The sequence below is a fragment of the Vicugna pacos genome, chromosome 2 (assembly GCF_048564905.1).
Source record: "Vicugna pacos chromosome 2, VicPac4, whole genome shotgun sequence".
Taxonomy (NCBI): Eukaryota; Metazoa; Chordata; class Mammalia; order Artiodactyla; family Camelidae; genus Vicugna; species Vicugna pacos.
This window is the reverse complement of record NC_132988.1, coordinates 49,244,846-49,260,666: the sequence shown is the minus strand read 5'-3', so window position 1 is coordinate 49,260,666 and position 15,821 is coordinate 49,244,846. Positions and strand designations below refer to the sequence as shown.

At 40.4% G+C, this 15,821-nt stretch overlaps 1 protein-coding gene across 1 annotated transcript in view; it reads right to left on the bottom strand.

The window, feature by feature from the left end:
• The window catches only part of MANBA (mannosidase beta), an 89,436-nt gene extending 87,107 nt beyond the window's left edge, over nt 1-2,329 (bottom strand). The window contains exon 1 of the mRNA XM_006217896.4: nt 2,029-2,329. Coding sequence (XP_006217958.2) covers nt 2,029-2,205 — 177 coding nt within the window. The 5' untranslated portion in view covers nt 2,206-2,329. The remainder of the gene's footprint in view (nt 1-2,028) is intronic.
• Between the last annotated feature and the right edge of the window lie 13,492 nt (nt 2,330-15,821).

The following is a 15,821-nucleotide window of genomic DNA, read 5'->3' as shown; positions in this document are numbered from 1 at the left end:
CTGTCACTACATTATCTATTAATTTGTTTATTGTCTTGTCTCCTCCACTATCTATTGAGACAGACTTCGATTTCTTCACCACTTGATTCCAAGCACCTAGAATAATGCCTGCCACATTGGAGGTACTGAGTAAATATTTATGAGATAATTAGGTGAATGAATAATTAATTGAAAGACTTCAGCAGGATATGTTTCAAGTTCTCCTGTAAACACAGTATTTGGGCCAGTGTCTGCTCTAAACTATAGAATACTTCCTGAGGTCAGCACCAAAAGGGGATGTTATAATAAAGCAGATAGAATGAAAACATCACACTACTTAGTAACGACACCGATGCTGATGAGTACTGTCAACAGACCTGGAGTTCCCCAACCCTCAAAAGCCTTCACATCGATCATCCCACCACCATTTAAGACCTACATCTACCTTCCTGAAACTTAAAGTTTTCTTAAGAACTTATTAACAGATTTAACAGACATTGTAAATTATTCCTGTGAGGAAAAGTCAGTCATTTCATACTATGAGCACTTCATTCACATTAACTTGTAACCAAACATTGTTTCTTGGTATGTAGCCCTGTAACATGGAACAATAATCTGATTTGCTATAACCACTGATGATTTCCCGTTGCCGTAGTTCTATCAGGAAGATGATGCAAGGAGAGACCCAGCAAATTGAACACAGGCATTCTCAGGGCACATGCAAGTGACGCTTCAGGGTACCAAGGTCAGCTGTGGTCCCTGTTATAAGTAGTTTATTAACTAAAAATAGTTTGAGTACTTGAGTTGGAGAAGTATCTACTTTAGAAATAAACCCAACCATGGTCACTGTAATTTACATTTGCTTCCTTTCTGATATATATTCTCGAAAAGAAGCTGATGGTACCAGATCAGGAATTCTGATAGTACCAAATCAGAAATTTGGCATAACCCCATTGACTGTCCTGTCACTTAAGTAAATTTTGAATTAAATTCCTGACAGTCAACTTCACTGCTTCAAAAACAAGATTTTTCATACCACCAGGATAAGTGCTGTACAGTACATAAGGCTATGGAGTCAGGCCAGGCTGGGTTAGAATTCCATTTCTGCCACTTAGTTGCTGGGTGATCTTGGGTAAATCCTCTGCCTTCTCTGGGCTCCATAACTCCATATCACCCATACAGTGCAGATAAAAGGACCTACTCTACAGTGTTATTATGAGGATTGGGGCAATGCATGCAAACCATTATCAAGTACCCCCTGTCCCAGGCAAAGCCACTGACAATGCGCAGCAGATGGAAACCAAGTGGGAGGCGGCAGTCTGTTTGCAAACTTCTGCCCACAGGCAGCCAAACAGGAAAGCGTCCTCCACAAGAAGTCTATGAACTGAAGCATCTGTTGGGACACACATACACATCATAGCACAAACCCCGAGAGGAAACTGCATCTTTCTTCCTATCCCAATCAGCCTTAAAAATGGCTTAGCCTTTACACTAACACTGGGAATCCTAACGTTACCCTTGCTGGTCTCGTTCTCCTCAGGCTATGTGCTGCTGCATCAATTCCAGATCTGCCTCCCTGACGCTTGAAAGTGAAAATGAAAAACTGAGACATTACTGAAGACAGTTAACATTTACTTAGCAAAGACTATCGTCCCCTGCAGTGTTCAGGTAGTCGAAACAATAATCCTCAGCCTTAGGCTTTGTCGGTGACAGTATGATCTTTCTACCCACGCTTCAGCGGAAAACTGTGGCAAAAAGACCGCCAGTAAAACTGTTTACCGTGTCGAAACCTCTGCTTTCCTGAGTTACTGCTGTCCGGGGGTGGGTGGGTCAGTCTCCACCTAGCCCACCCCCAGCCATGCTCTTCACCAACAGTAATTACACTGCCTCGGCGTTTCCCCCCACAGACCACAAGAGGCAAAAGGGAAGTTCATGCCAAATCGAGGGGAACAGCCCCGGGCTCGGGGGCGGGCAGGCCGTTCCTGGGCCCCTCTCTCCACGAGGGAGGACCCAGGCCCAGGCTCGCGATGGGGCGGCCGCATACAGTACCTGGATGAGCCTCTGCTGGAACAAGGCGCTGTGCACGCAACCCGGGACCTCTCCGGGCAGCTCCAGCGACCTGTTCTGGCTGCGGACCCTCCAGCTTCCCCGCAAGCTGACACTGAACGCCGCGGCAGCGGGGCCCGCACCGCACAGCGCGAGCAGCAGAAGCAGACGGAGGCGCATGCCGCTGGCCGACGCCGCACACGCCCACAGGGCAAGAACCCCTGCGCTGCCGGGGACCCCGGAAGCCACCGTCGGCTCGGAAGGAGCCCAAACTCTAGCTCTCCCCGCCCAGGGGCCCGTCCCCGGCCCCCGGCGCCCCGCCTCGGTGCCCTGGGCCTCCGGCCCCGCCCCCGGCTCCAGGCCCCGCCCCCGGCTCCGGGCCCCGAGCCCAGGTCAGCTGAGCGGCGGGGATCCGCGGCAGGTCCCCGCGCGCGGCAGGCTGGCGACGAGCGCCGAGGTCGCGCAGGCTGGAAGAAGCCGGGCCGCGGGTGCCGGAGCCGCCGCCTGGTGCACGGCTCCGGGCTCGGACCGCTGCGGTCTGCGTGCTCCTCCGTAGTGTCTGAACAGGAGGCGAGAGCCCTGCTGGGTAGTTGGGATACACAGACCTCTGGGCGCAAAGTGGCGCAAAGCTCGGGCACAGATGGTAGTGTGAGGAGAGTACAGCTGGAGAGGCTCCTCACTGTTTCAGAGAACCGAAAACCAAGGCCCCTCACGCTTTAGTCCCCCCAAACTTCACCAGCCCCTCATCCACGCTGCAATGGTCTGCCCAGCGAAGGTAACGCCCACCTCCTGCAGCTCCACAGGTGGATCTCAAAGCATAATCGGCCCTTCAAAGAGTAAACAGTTACTAAAAGCACCTAATCAGTCGGGTGGTTGTGAGGGCTGAGAAAATGCGTGCACAGCGTGCAGCGTTGGGCCCGGCCCAGAGAAAGCACAACCCATTGTCCTGATGTTAGTGGACTACAACATTTACCTCCATTTTGTAAAGCCCCACCGAGGAGGTTCCTGAGGTCCCTGAAATCTTCACTAAAAGCACAGGCAAATTCAGGTTGTTTTCAGCATAAAATGCGTTAACATGTACGGTTGTCCCTAACAATGCCAAGGTACCCAAGAAATACCAATTTATTTCAAGGCTGGTAGTCACACAGCCTACCTGAATCCCAGTTTTGCAACAGCATGTGACTGTGATCTAGGAAGTGAAGAGGGTATTTCACATTGCATAAAATAGACTGAAGTTTTTCTGTGTGGATGTTATCTGCCTTATTTCTGCATTTAAGGACTTTTTGAAGAGAAGTTCTCCCTTCATAAAATCCAAGCTTTGTATTGCTATAAAATGGCCCTGGAATTGCCTGAATCTGTAGACACAGCACAATATTTTACTTTTTCAGAGTCAGCATTTTTCACAAGCCTGGCATCTTGGCTTTAGGGACATTTGGATTATCCAGCCCAAGTCCCTAAAACTAAGGGAACAGGATCCAAAGAGGTCAGGTGACCTGCCTGTCATAGGGTGTGGGACAGGACCCAAACTCCTTTCCTGGCTCTTGGTCTCCTTACGGTAGAGCGCATTGATATTAAGGGGGAGAGGCTCTGGCTGGTTCAAAGCCTCCCTCACTCCAGAAGTATTTTTACTTTTGATAGGAACAGAGCTCTCAGTTTAAATAATGTTCCCTAACTCGTGGCATTAAATGCCCAGCTCTGGTCTGTTCAAAACTGATAACAAGATTTATGGGAGTAAGAGTGGCAAAGGATTTTTTTTTCACAAATCCTAGAAATTCCATTAAGCCAAGTCAAAGGAAAATTCATCCCTGCAAATATGTTTAGATATACTGTGTTGTTCTATTAAGAAATATTTTAGGGAATCTATTAAAACATAAACAACCAAGAACAGAGACTTATCATTCCTCCATTCATTCCAGGACACAAGCATGACTTCATTTGGATCACTTCACTTTGAAAACATACATTTGTCCAAACTCAGAATGTACAACACCATGAGTAAACTGCAATGTAAACTATAGACTTTGAGTGATCATGATGTGTCAAGGTAGGTTCATTGATGGTAACAAATGTACCTCCCTGGTGGGGGATGTTGATAGTGGAGGAGGCTGTGCGTGTTTAGGGGCAGGGGGTGTATGGGACTTCTGTATTTTCTGTTCAGTTTTCCTTTTAATCTAAAATTGCTCTGAAAAATAAGATAGATATAGCTATATATACAGATATATACATATATATAGGTATATATATATATATATATACACCCATGGATCAAAGAAATAAAAGACTTCCTGTTACTGTTTTGTTATGTCAGGACCTTGGAAGTCATCACCCCATCCTAAAAACAAGTAAAAAGCTGGCAAACTGAAAATCAACAGTTTTTCTTAGATCTGTCAAAGAACTGAGGTGAAAGGGCAAGCTGCTGTCCCCAAAATTAGAGAAATAAACAGGTGGATACAAAGAATCACGACTGATAAAGCAGAAACCCAGGAGCAGAAAGCTCTGCGGAAACCAGTACTAAGAAAGGAAAACCTAAAGTCTAATTAATTAGTCGCTGGAGGCTCAGTGTGGACAAATCTGACAGTTAGAAACTTGGTGGGAACTCAGTCTTAGGGGTCATCCAGCTTTGTGAGTTTTGTTTCCAGATCTACCAGTTCTCACGTTTAAGGTTAGAGAACAACCCCTCATACTTCCAGTAGGGGGCGGGAACCATTTTGAAACATGCTCAAGGACTACCCTCAAGAGAAACTGTTTTATCAGAGCCTTACCTCCTGGAGTTTTATCTGAGCCTCAAATAGGAGAAGGGAAATATCCTCTACCCTTCCTGCCCTACCTAAGCGGGTGAATGAGAGAGCACTTATGATATTCACAGCCCAGGGACAAGCTCACTAAAAGACTAAGGCCTAATCATAGAACTATAGAAAGCTTCCCCTCTCCCCACATCCTCCCACTACATCACTAAAAGCCTGTTTGCCACTGTTTCTTTCACCCCATACATAACGTACGGCTTTCAACAAAAAATTACAAGGCAAAAAGAGAGAGAGCAAGCACTAGAACCAGACTCAGATGTGGCTGGGATGTCGGATTATCAGGCCAGGAATCTAAAACACTAGGCCAGCATCGCCCTAATACCAACACCAGACAAAGGCATGACAGTCAAAGAGAACTATAGACCAATGTCTCTCATGACATAGATGAAAAAAAATCCCCAACAAAACATTAGCAAATTAAATCTAACAATACATAAAAAGAATTATACAACATGACCAAGTGTGATTTATTCTGGGTATGTAAGGCTGGTTCAGCATTCAAAAATCAATTAATGTAATCCATCACAACAATGGGTTAAAAAACAAAATCACATTAGCATGTCAGTAGATACAGAAAAAGTGTTTGACAAAAGCCAACATGCATTCATGATAAAAACTCTCCACAAACTAAGAATAAAGGGGAACTTCCTCAACTTGATAAAGAACATCTCCAAAAACTAAGCCTAATATTACACTTAATGATGAGAAACAAGTAGTTTTTCTGCTAAGACCAAGAATAAAGCAGGGATGTCTCCCCGTAACACTCATTTTCAACAACATACTGGAAATCCTAACTAATGCAATGAGAAAAGAAAATAATACACAGTTTGGGAAGAAAGATATAAAACTATCTTTGTTCACAGATGACATGATTGTCTATGTAGAAAATCTGAAAGAATCAACAACAACAAAAAAACGAATTAGCAGCTTACAGCAGGTTACAGGATACAAGGTTAGTATAGAGAAGTCTGTCATTTTCCTATACATCAGCAACGGCTGGCTGTTTTATGGGCCCTGGGGTTGCGGGGAGAAAGAGGAGGAAGGGCTAGGAGTAGAAATTACTGGGTACTGAGTTTGAGTAGGAATAAATGTATTCAAGTTTTCCCACTTCTCCTCCCCAATAAGGAGATCTCAGCAGAGTCGCCTGAAGATCTCTGCCCAAGGCCTCAGATAAAGAGACCTAGGAGTAAAGGCACTGAAGCTAGGGCTGTGAATATGTGAAGCACATGCACAGTCAGAGAGGCAACAGTAGGTCCTTCACTGCCACCCCCTTTAGAGATTTGGCTACATCCCAAGTCTGGTTGGGGAGGACAGCTTTCCCGCATGAAATCTGTCAGGTAAAGCCTTTGTAATTGCCTGTGGTCAGGCCTGAAAAATCAAGCTTATATCATGTGATCCAACAGATCTGATAGTTCTGGAGATACCCTTGGGGGTATATGGCGTTTATGGAAGAGCCACAGTGTAGACCCTCATATTCTGGAGCAAGGCTATGCATTTCACCACAGAGAGCTACGCTGTGTGAAGAACATGCCCCAGTGTACTGCTGGGTCTGGTGGGGACCAAACATCTGACCGGTGTACAAGAAGTGACTGTGCAGCCTGAACTGAGGACTTTCACGTCAACCAAGCCGTCAAGTTGGGCAGGGGCAGCTGTTCCAGGGGCAGCTTTGTATCAGAAGTGTTACATTCAGACTCAAGCAGAAGTTCAAGAAAATTATACGAATTGGTTGTCTAGCCCTCCATGTAATTTATCTCTTGCTGCACTGGTGACAATACTGATGACCTCATGGGGAATTCCTTATGACAGAGGCCTGATTCACACGTGAGCTGATGCAATATGTACTAGAACTGGCCATAAAAAACTGTTGCCACATTACAGCCCCACTTAGGACTGGGCCTGAATGACATGGGTGAAGGGGAATCTTCCCAGCGCACAGACTTACGAGACATACGTTTGACTTCTAACTTCAAGTGAAAGAAGAGGTGGCCCAACGTACAGTTAAATATTGAATCAGGGCAGAGCCAAAAGTCTTGTTTGGTTGATCAGGGTCATAAAAGAAATAAAACTGGAAGACGGGTCTGGGTAGATAATATGCGGATGGACACTGTAGGAGTGGGCCCAACAGATGCTGTTTCTTTGTATCTCACATTAATGCTCAGAACAGAACATGTGCAGCCAAGACTCTTGACAATGAAGAACACAGAAAGACGGTCCTGTGAATTTTAGCCAGCCTCTCTATGCACCACTCCAGTATTTGACACTAGGCACGGGAAGAGAGTGGCCATGGTAGCAGGGATGAAGGTTATGCATAGACCCATAATCCTTGGGGCTTTCTCTCACCAAGGATGATCTCACTGCCTCTGCTGATTGCCCAACTACCCAGCAGTAGAGTCTAATGCTGAGCCCTAGATAAAGGTACCATTCCTTAGGAGGACCAGTCAGCCACCTTTTGGCACATTGTTTACATTGGACCCCCTTACTCCTTGGCTGGGGCATCAAATTGATTTACTGGAATCAATACAGATTCTGAATATGTTCTGCATTCCCTGACTGCAGCGTCTCCACTAGCACATCTGAGAGTTTACAGAATTCTTTACCTCTTAAAATGGTAACCCTATCACATTGCCTTAGAAAACAGACCCACCTGATGTAAAAGGAGATGTGAAGATAGGCTCATAACTTTGAGAATCACTTATTTTACTAAGTTCCCTATCACAGGAGCAGCCAACCTGCTTTCCAAAACAAAACGAAACAGTGGAATGGCTGTGGACAGCTCAGCTTAAGGACAGCACCTTGTGGGGATCGAGCACTTTCTTTAAGGATGTGCGGTATATGCACTGAACTATGGTCAGTGTATAGTGCTGTCTCTCTCGAAACTAGAGTACACAGGTATAAAAACCAGGGTATAGAAGTAGGAGTAGCCTTTCTCATCATTACTCTCAGTGACTCACTAATGGAATTTATGTTTCCGGTTCCAGGGTTGGGGAACGTTCCACCCATTTGGAAGTTATGACTAATGCTTTCGAGTCACTTTGGGTTTTATATTCTAGTGGACAAGCAAGTAAAGATTTAATGTACTGACTAAGGTAGTGAACTCTGATGACCAGGTGAAGCTAGAGTTGCTCTGATTCAATGAAAGCAGGGAGGATTGTGTTTGGAACCTACAGGGGTCAGTAAAATACCTCTTAACTACTTCCATGCTCAGTGTTAACTCTCAGTGGGGAAATTACAGTAGCCATAATCCAAGAGACAAGACAACTCACCATGGCCAGATCCTCAGCACCTCAGCACCCAGGCTTAAGCCAATCAGTCCCATGGTGATTCTGGCTTCTAGCATCACTTCTCATCTCAGATGAAACACTATGCCACAGAACATGGGATCAGGTTCCCCAGCAACTGCCCAAAGGTCTTCTGTCTCACTCCCTCTTTCCTACATTCTTACCATTCTGGGATTGTACCTCAATGAAAAAAAAAATTAGCCATTAAGCTTTCTCTCAGTCACTGTTTGCTAGGCGACTCATGTGTATACATTAGGCTAGTCAATTATTCTAGGGCTGTCCAATAAAAATTAGACATCCAGAGCAATTCAGTAGAAATATAATGTAAGACTCATAAGTAATTTTAAAATATCTAGTAGTCACATTTTAGAAAGTAAAAAGAAACAGGTGGAATTGATTTAATAATACATTTTATTGAGATCAACATTTTCAAACTATTATCATTTTAAATGTTTTCACTATAATTATTGAGATATTTTATATCCTTTTTTCATACTAAGACTTGAAAATCTATCATAAATTTTATATAACAGCACATCTCAATTTGCATGCTAACTTTTAACCTGTATTCAATTTCATAAATTTTGCCCTTAAAAAATTTCACATACCCAATTTGTCCCAAAATATTGGGAGATAATTCTCTGATACTTTCAAGCATCTTGTGAGCAGAGACATTGGATTATTTCGTTCCAGACTATCTTTTAAAGGATGTTGGTACACCAAATAGCTTTGGAAAAACACCTATCTTCTAACTCGTGTAGTTAGAGAGAAAATTATTTTTTCCTCCACCTTTTTGTTCTATTCAGGCCCTCAGTGGATTAGATGATGCAGATTCATATCAGAGGGACAATCTGATTTACTTAGTCTACAGATTCAAATGCTGATCCCTTTTGAAAAGACCCTCACCAGCACACCCAGAATTAATGTTTATTAATAATGTTAATAATGTTATCTAGGCATCCTGTGGCCCAGTCAAGTTGACACAGAAAATTAATCATCACAGTGCACAGTTCAGTGACTTTGGCAAACATATATTCTTGTGCAATCACACCCAAGTTAATACACAGAACATTTCATCCTAAAAATTTCCCTTGTGCTTCTCTCCAATCAAACTCCTCCCCTTCTAGGTAACCACTGTTCTGACTTCCAGCATTATAGTTTTAATTTTGTCTCTTCTTGGATGCTGTGCAAATAGAATCACACACGATAGTCTTTTTATTTCTTTTGCTCAACACAATGGTTTTCAAATTTACCCATGTCATTCATCCTTATTCTTAAAAGATATTTTCCTTAGCATAGAATTCTAGGGTGATAGCGATTTTTTCTCAGTATATTGAAGTTAATATTCCACTGTCTTCTGTTTCCCTTTCGTTGTTGAGAAATGTTTCATTTTTGCTCTTCAGACCATCTGCCTATTATTTTTGTGCAGGTAATCTACTTTATTTTCAGGAGAAATGGCAGCTCTGTGTGGATCCCTAGATTATAGGTGGGCTGCACACAGGCTCTTCAGGGGTGTAGCCCTCTAGACCACAAGAAGCTGTGTGCAAACCATGTAGAACTTTATGCTAGTACCATACTGTTTTTGTTTGTTTTTATTTTTTAATTGAGGTATAGTTGATTTATAATATTGTGTTAGTTTCCGGTATACAGCATAGTGATTCAGTTACACACACACACACACACACACACATATATATATATATATATATTCCTTTTCATATTCTTTTTCATTATAGGTTATTGCAAGATATTGAATATAGTTCCCTGTCCTATACAGTATGACCTTGTTGTTTATCGATTTTATATATCGTAGTATCTGCAAAACCCAAACTCCCAATTTATCCCTCCTCACCCCCCTTCCCTCATGGTAACCATAAGTTTGTTTTTCTATATCTGTGAGTCTATTTCTGGTTTGAAGATAAGTTCATTTGTGTCACTTTTTTAGATTCCACATATAAGCTATAGCATGATATTTATCTTTCTCTGTCTGACTTCACTTAATATGATTATCTCTAGATCCATCCATGTTGCTGCAAATGGCATTATTTCATTCTTTTCTATGGCTGAGTAGTATTCCATTATATATATACAGGATAAAGAAGTGTGGTATATATATATATATATACCACACTTCTTTATCCTGTCATCTGTTGATGGGCATTTAGTTTGCTTCCATGTCTTGACAATTAAAATAATGATGCTATGATCATTGGGCTGCATGTATCTTTTTGAGTTAGTTTCCTCTGGGTATATGTCCAGGAGTGGGAGTAGGGGATCATAGGGTAAGTCTATTTTTAGTATTTTAAGGAATCTCCATACTGTTTTCCATAGTGGCTGCACCAAACTACATTCCCATCAACAGTGTAGGAGAGTTTTCTTTTCTCTACATCCTCTCTAGCACTTATTATTTGTGGACTTTTTAATGATGGCCATTCTGAATGGCATGAGGTGATACCTCACTGTAGTTTTGATTTGCATTTCTCTGATAATTAGTATTATTGAGCATTTTTCATATGCCTATTGGCCATTTGTATGTCTTCATTGGGGAAACTTTTTTTAGGTCTTCCACACATTTTTTTTTTTGATTGGGTTTTTTTTTGTTATTGAGTTATATAAACTGTTTGTATATTCTGGAAATTAATCCCTTGTCATTTTCATTGTTTGCATATATTTTCTCCCATTCTGTAGCTTGTCTCTTTTTTCCCCGAGTTTCCTTTGCTGTGCAAAAGTTTGTAAATTAAATTAGGTTCCATTTGTTAATTTTTTCTTTTGCTTCTATTGCCTTAGTAGACTGACATAAGAGAACGTTGCTACAATTTATATCAGAGAATGTTTTTGCCTATGTTCGCTTCTAGGAGGTATACGGTGTATTGTGTTATGTTTTAAGTCTTCAAGACGTTTTGAGTTTATTTTTGTGTCTGGTATGAGAGAGTGGTTTAACTTCATTGATTTATATGCAGCTGTCCAGCTTTCCTAATACCATTTGCTGAAGAGGCTGCCTTTTCTCCACTGTACATCCTTGCCTCCTTTGTCGAAGATTAATTGACTGTAGGTGAGTACCATACTGTTTTGATTACTGTAGCTTTGTAGTAAATTTGGAAATCAGGAAGTATGAGTCCTCTTTGTTCTTTTTCAAGATTGTTTGGCTGTTCATGCTCCTTTGCAATTCCATATGAATTTTTAAATCTTCCATTTCTGTAAAAACAATCATTGGGATTTTGATAGGGATTGCCTTGAATCTGTAGATTGCTTTGGGGATCATTGCCATCTTAACAATAATAAATCTACACCATGAACACAGGATGTCTTTGCATTTACTTATGACTTCTTTCTTTCAGAAATATTTTGTAGTTTTTAATATACAAGTTTTGCCATCTCCTCAGTTAAATTTATTTGTAAGTATTTCATTCTTTTTGATACTTTTATAAATGAAATTTTCTTAATTTCATTTTAGAATTAATTGCTACTTATAGCAAAACAACTGATTTTTTGTGATTTTTGTGTCCTGCAACTTTGCTGAATTATCTTTAATAATTTATATTATTCTTCTTTAAGATTTTCTATATCATGTCATCTGCAAATATAGTTTTACTTCTTCCTTTCCAATTTGGATGACCTGATGTTTTTAATATCTGAAATTTTTGTAAATCAATTCCTATTCATGGTACTATGTTCCTTTGTACTTCTTTCTTTATGATTTTTAACTGTGAGCTATTATTCAGTTCCTGCAGAGTATTTGTTTGTTTCCACCAGCAACAGTTTACTCTGATTTGGAACAACTTTAAAAATTAAATCTTCTGCTTGGGTTTTCTCAGAGATGTAAGATTTAGGGCTGCAAATCCTCAAAAAGGCCAAACTATTATTACATATTCTGAGAGACTATTCTCCTGCCACAGAGCATCAAGATTCAAGATATGCAAACTCTTCATTCTGTGTATTAGGGATGGGTTTATCCTATTTGACACCACTCTTTGGATACATTCTGGACTTTGCCAGTGAAAATGAAAGTATGTTTCATTTGGTTCTTCAAGTGCTTCAAGATGAAAGCCGGTTTCTGGTTATAGCCTCCTTTCTTTTTAGGTTTATGGTTTCAATTTGGTTCTGGCTTGAGACTACTGTTTTCTTTCTTGATAGATAAATAACAGATTTTTTAAAAAGTGTTTTTTCCCCCTAGCATGTTTAGTTGCTTTTTCCCAGGAATTGGACAGTGGCATCACCTACATTTGATAGAAACTGAAATGTCCGACCACTCAGAGGTGGTAATTTACTTACAGTAGTCAGAATCACGAAGGCTCCATTAATTATTTTTCTATTGTATATTGAAATTTTCGGTTTTTGTACTTTTGTAGTTAAAGTAAGGAATGCTTTTGACAAAGCCTACCTACCATTCAGCTCATAGTCATCTATTAAATATCAGATCACCTGACAATGTGCCAGGTGGTCGGTCATCTAGTCATTAAGGAATGTAGAACAAAACAGACAAAAATCCTTGTTCATATAGAGCTTACATTCTGGGGTGAGGTTGCAGAGGTAATAAATATTACAGTATTACTGAATATGCCATTGTATACTTTATGGTGGCAGCACTGCGTCGATATTTTATATAGAATAGTTGAGAAAAACCTCAGAGACCTAACAATTAGGGGAGGAGCCGTATTGTATCTGGAATAAGCTAATTCTAGGTAAAGGGAAGAGCAAGGGTAAACATCTGAAGGTAAGAAAAAGCCCAATTGTGTTCGTCTCAGCAGAGGCCTGTGTGAGCTGAGGAAGTTGGTGGGGGCAGACAAGAGTGATTATGAAGTACAGGTGGTGGGAAGTCATTCCAGCCTAAAACTTCTTTTAGAATTTTGGCTTTTGCTCTGAATAAGAGGAGAACCCTTAGGCTTGGAGCAAAGTGAATTCCTGTTTAATTTGGAAGTGGGGTGTGAGAAATCAAGATTGATGCCTAGGTTTTGGGCCAGTGCAACTGAAAGAATGTTTACATTTACTGAGGCCAAGATGAGGTAGGGGTATGTGTGCCTGTGTGTACAAATCAAGGCAGTCATCCTTTAAGTAGCCAGGTGGATAACAGGAAGCTACACAAGAGTTCAGAAGAGATGGCTGGTAGTTCAGCATATGACAATTAACTGTTCCCAAGCAGCTAGAGCATCAAAGTACTCCATTGTTTGGTCTTACTTGATAATATCCAAATTTGATATGGTAAACAAGGAATCAGTTACAAAGGCTCAGAAAATAGTATGTGTGAGAAGTAGTTATTTCATACAATCAGAAAATGATACAATACAGAAAAAAAAAAAGGCGGCTCTTAAAGTTTTTTAAAATACATTTCATCCAGAAAGTATACAACTTGGGAAGATAAATGACAGCAGTTTGTTAATTAAAACACATTCCACATAAAAAAGCAACTATCAGGAACACTGTGTACCAGAGTTAACCATTAAAAAAAAAAATCCTTCAAAATGAGGCAAAGAAAGGAACTAGTAGTTAACAGGGTAGCAGGAAAGAATGCAAAATAGTGGTTGTTAAGGACCTGAAGAAAACAAAACATCCAGTTGATTTCAGACTTCCTAGCTTTCCCTAGCATTTTTTAACCTTTTAATATAGTTCCTCCATAGCACTTTTTTTGGGGGGGTTGTTTAAATCCTGATCCAAATACCTTTGTCACTTTCCCATTATACCGCGAGAGTAGATGGTTTTAATAGCTACCTTAGGGTATACTTAGTATCTGTTAAATTCAGTGGAGACCACAAACGCCCTGAACATCTTACCTTTTCAACACTGTCCCCCCAAAAAGTTGCTTTGGCCACTGAATGAGACCAGGGCTCAGATCCTTGTTCAGCTATGTAGCCAACATTTAGTAGTAAACTCTTGTACCTGGTTACTTTTTAACTACTACTCAGCTATTGGTTGAATTACATACACTCAAAAATTTTTATATTAATTATAAATTTCAATGTTCCTGGGTTAGATTGTTACTCAAATTAGTACACTGTAGGAAAGTTAATGTACCTTATGTAAACATGTAAATCAACCTACAGTATAATTCAAAGTACTATGAATTTGTCAGATGTTACAAAACATGTGTATACAATGTAACAAGTTCTCAGTTATGAAACATCAAGATAATCATAGGGTCAAAAGATTACTGCTTAAGTCTGTTACAAGGGAGAGCTAGGAAATTTGGAATCACCTGGGTGGCTTTCTGAACAGGCCACGGGGTGTCATCCCATAGTTTCTCAATCAGTAGGCCTAGAGTAGGGTCTGATGATACTCATTTTTAAGAACTTCCCAAATGATGATATTGCTGGTCTTGGGGCTGGGGGTGGGGCGGGGTGGTGTCACATTTTGAGAATCACCGTCCTAAATTCTTTATAGACCATAGCTTTTGTTATCACTGCTATTTTATTAAGTTCAAAATAGAACTCACACATGGCATTAGGTTAAAGTGTGGCTTTCATGTCAGCTGGAATTACTGAGTAAGACCAGAGTGTCTTTAAACACAGACTTTAATGGTAACAATTAAGCTCAATTAACCTTAGCTATTACAAGTGTTATGCAGATGTCACTATTAGACAATATTTAGTGACTTGCACTGGGTTCCTCATAAAATAGACATTCACTTAAGTGTATTCAACAGTCATTTAACAGTTTTGTTATGCCAACATAAAACATGGCTAATCTGAGTCACTTTCAAAATCACTAACACAACATGATCAGCATCTGAAGCATGTCACGCCATTAAAAAAAAAAAAAAGTGAGTGTTTCACTACCCCTGAGACCACTAGTTAACTGTGGTTCATACTTTAAAAATATTGTGAGTACACCCACACAACAAAGCAAATTAGTTGTTTTTACTTTTAAATCTGATTATCACATTGCAAACCTGCCCAGAAAAAAAAAGGAGTCGCTTTAAATATAATCTACCATTAACTGGTCAACTGGACTATTATTCTTATAGTTGAAGAGCAACTTAAGTACTCAAGATCTGAGTAATGCATTGAAAGATAAAGGGAACAAGAGAAGCCAAAATCAATTTTTACCTTGTGAATATTCACTTCAGTCCTATATATGGCACTAGTAATATAAGTGTGAGGGGGACAAATTCTTGGATTCTTTTGAAAGTTTCAATTGGAGATAATCTCAAGTCCAGTGTCTATACATTCAAAAATGTTGGTTTTCCAGGTACTTTACCGTTCTCTTAAACCTGGAGAAGCCTTTATGGCTTATTCCCTTAGAAGTGACATAAGAAACGTAGAAAGCATCAAGTTGAAGATACAGAGAACTGGACACATCTACTAATCATATAATAGTTTTAAGAAGTAATCTCTATAAACACTTATGTGTTGTCTATGGCTAAAAAGATCAATTTGAAAGCCAATCAAAAATCCAGCAGCTCTGACAAGTGTTTTATACTCATGGCTGGCTTTCAAGAAATGATGTCTACTAAAGCTGTTATTTTGAGAGAATACAGGAGTCTCAAGAATTATTCTAAAAATAGTCACAACAGTTTCTTACCTTGCGGAGTATGTTACTAATTTCTCATTTGTAGTCTGAATCCAACAGTTTTAGCAGTATGACATCTACCCTTGAGTTATTTTTAAAGCAAGAGATGAAAAATTCACTCATTGGAAAATTGTATAACTGGGTTAATATTTCTTAATGAAATGCTTATTACAGAATTAACAAAGCCAAAAAACATTTTTGGAAGGCATGC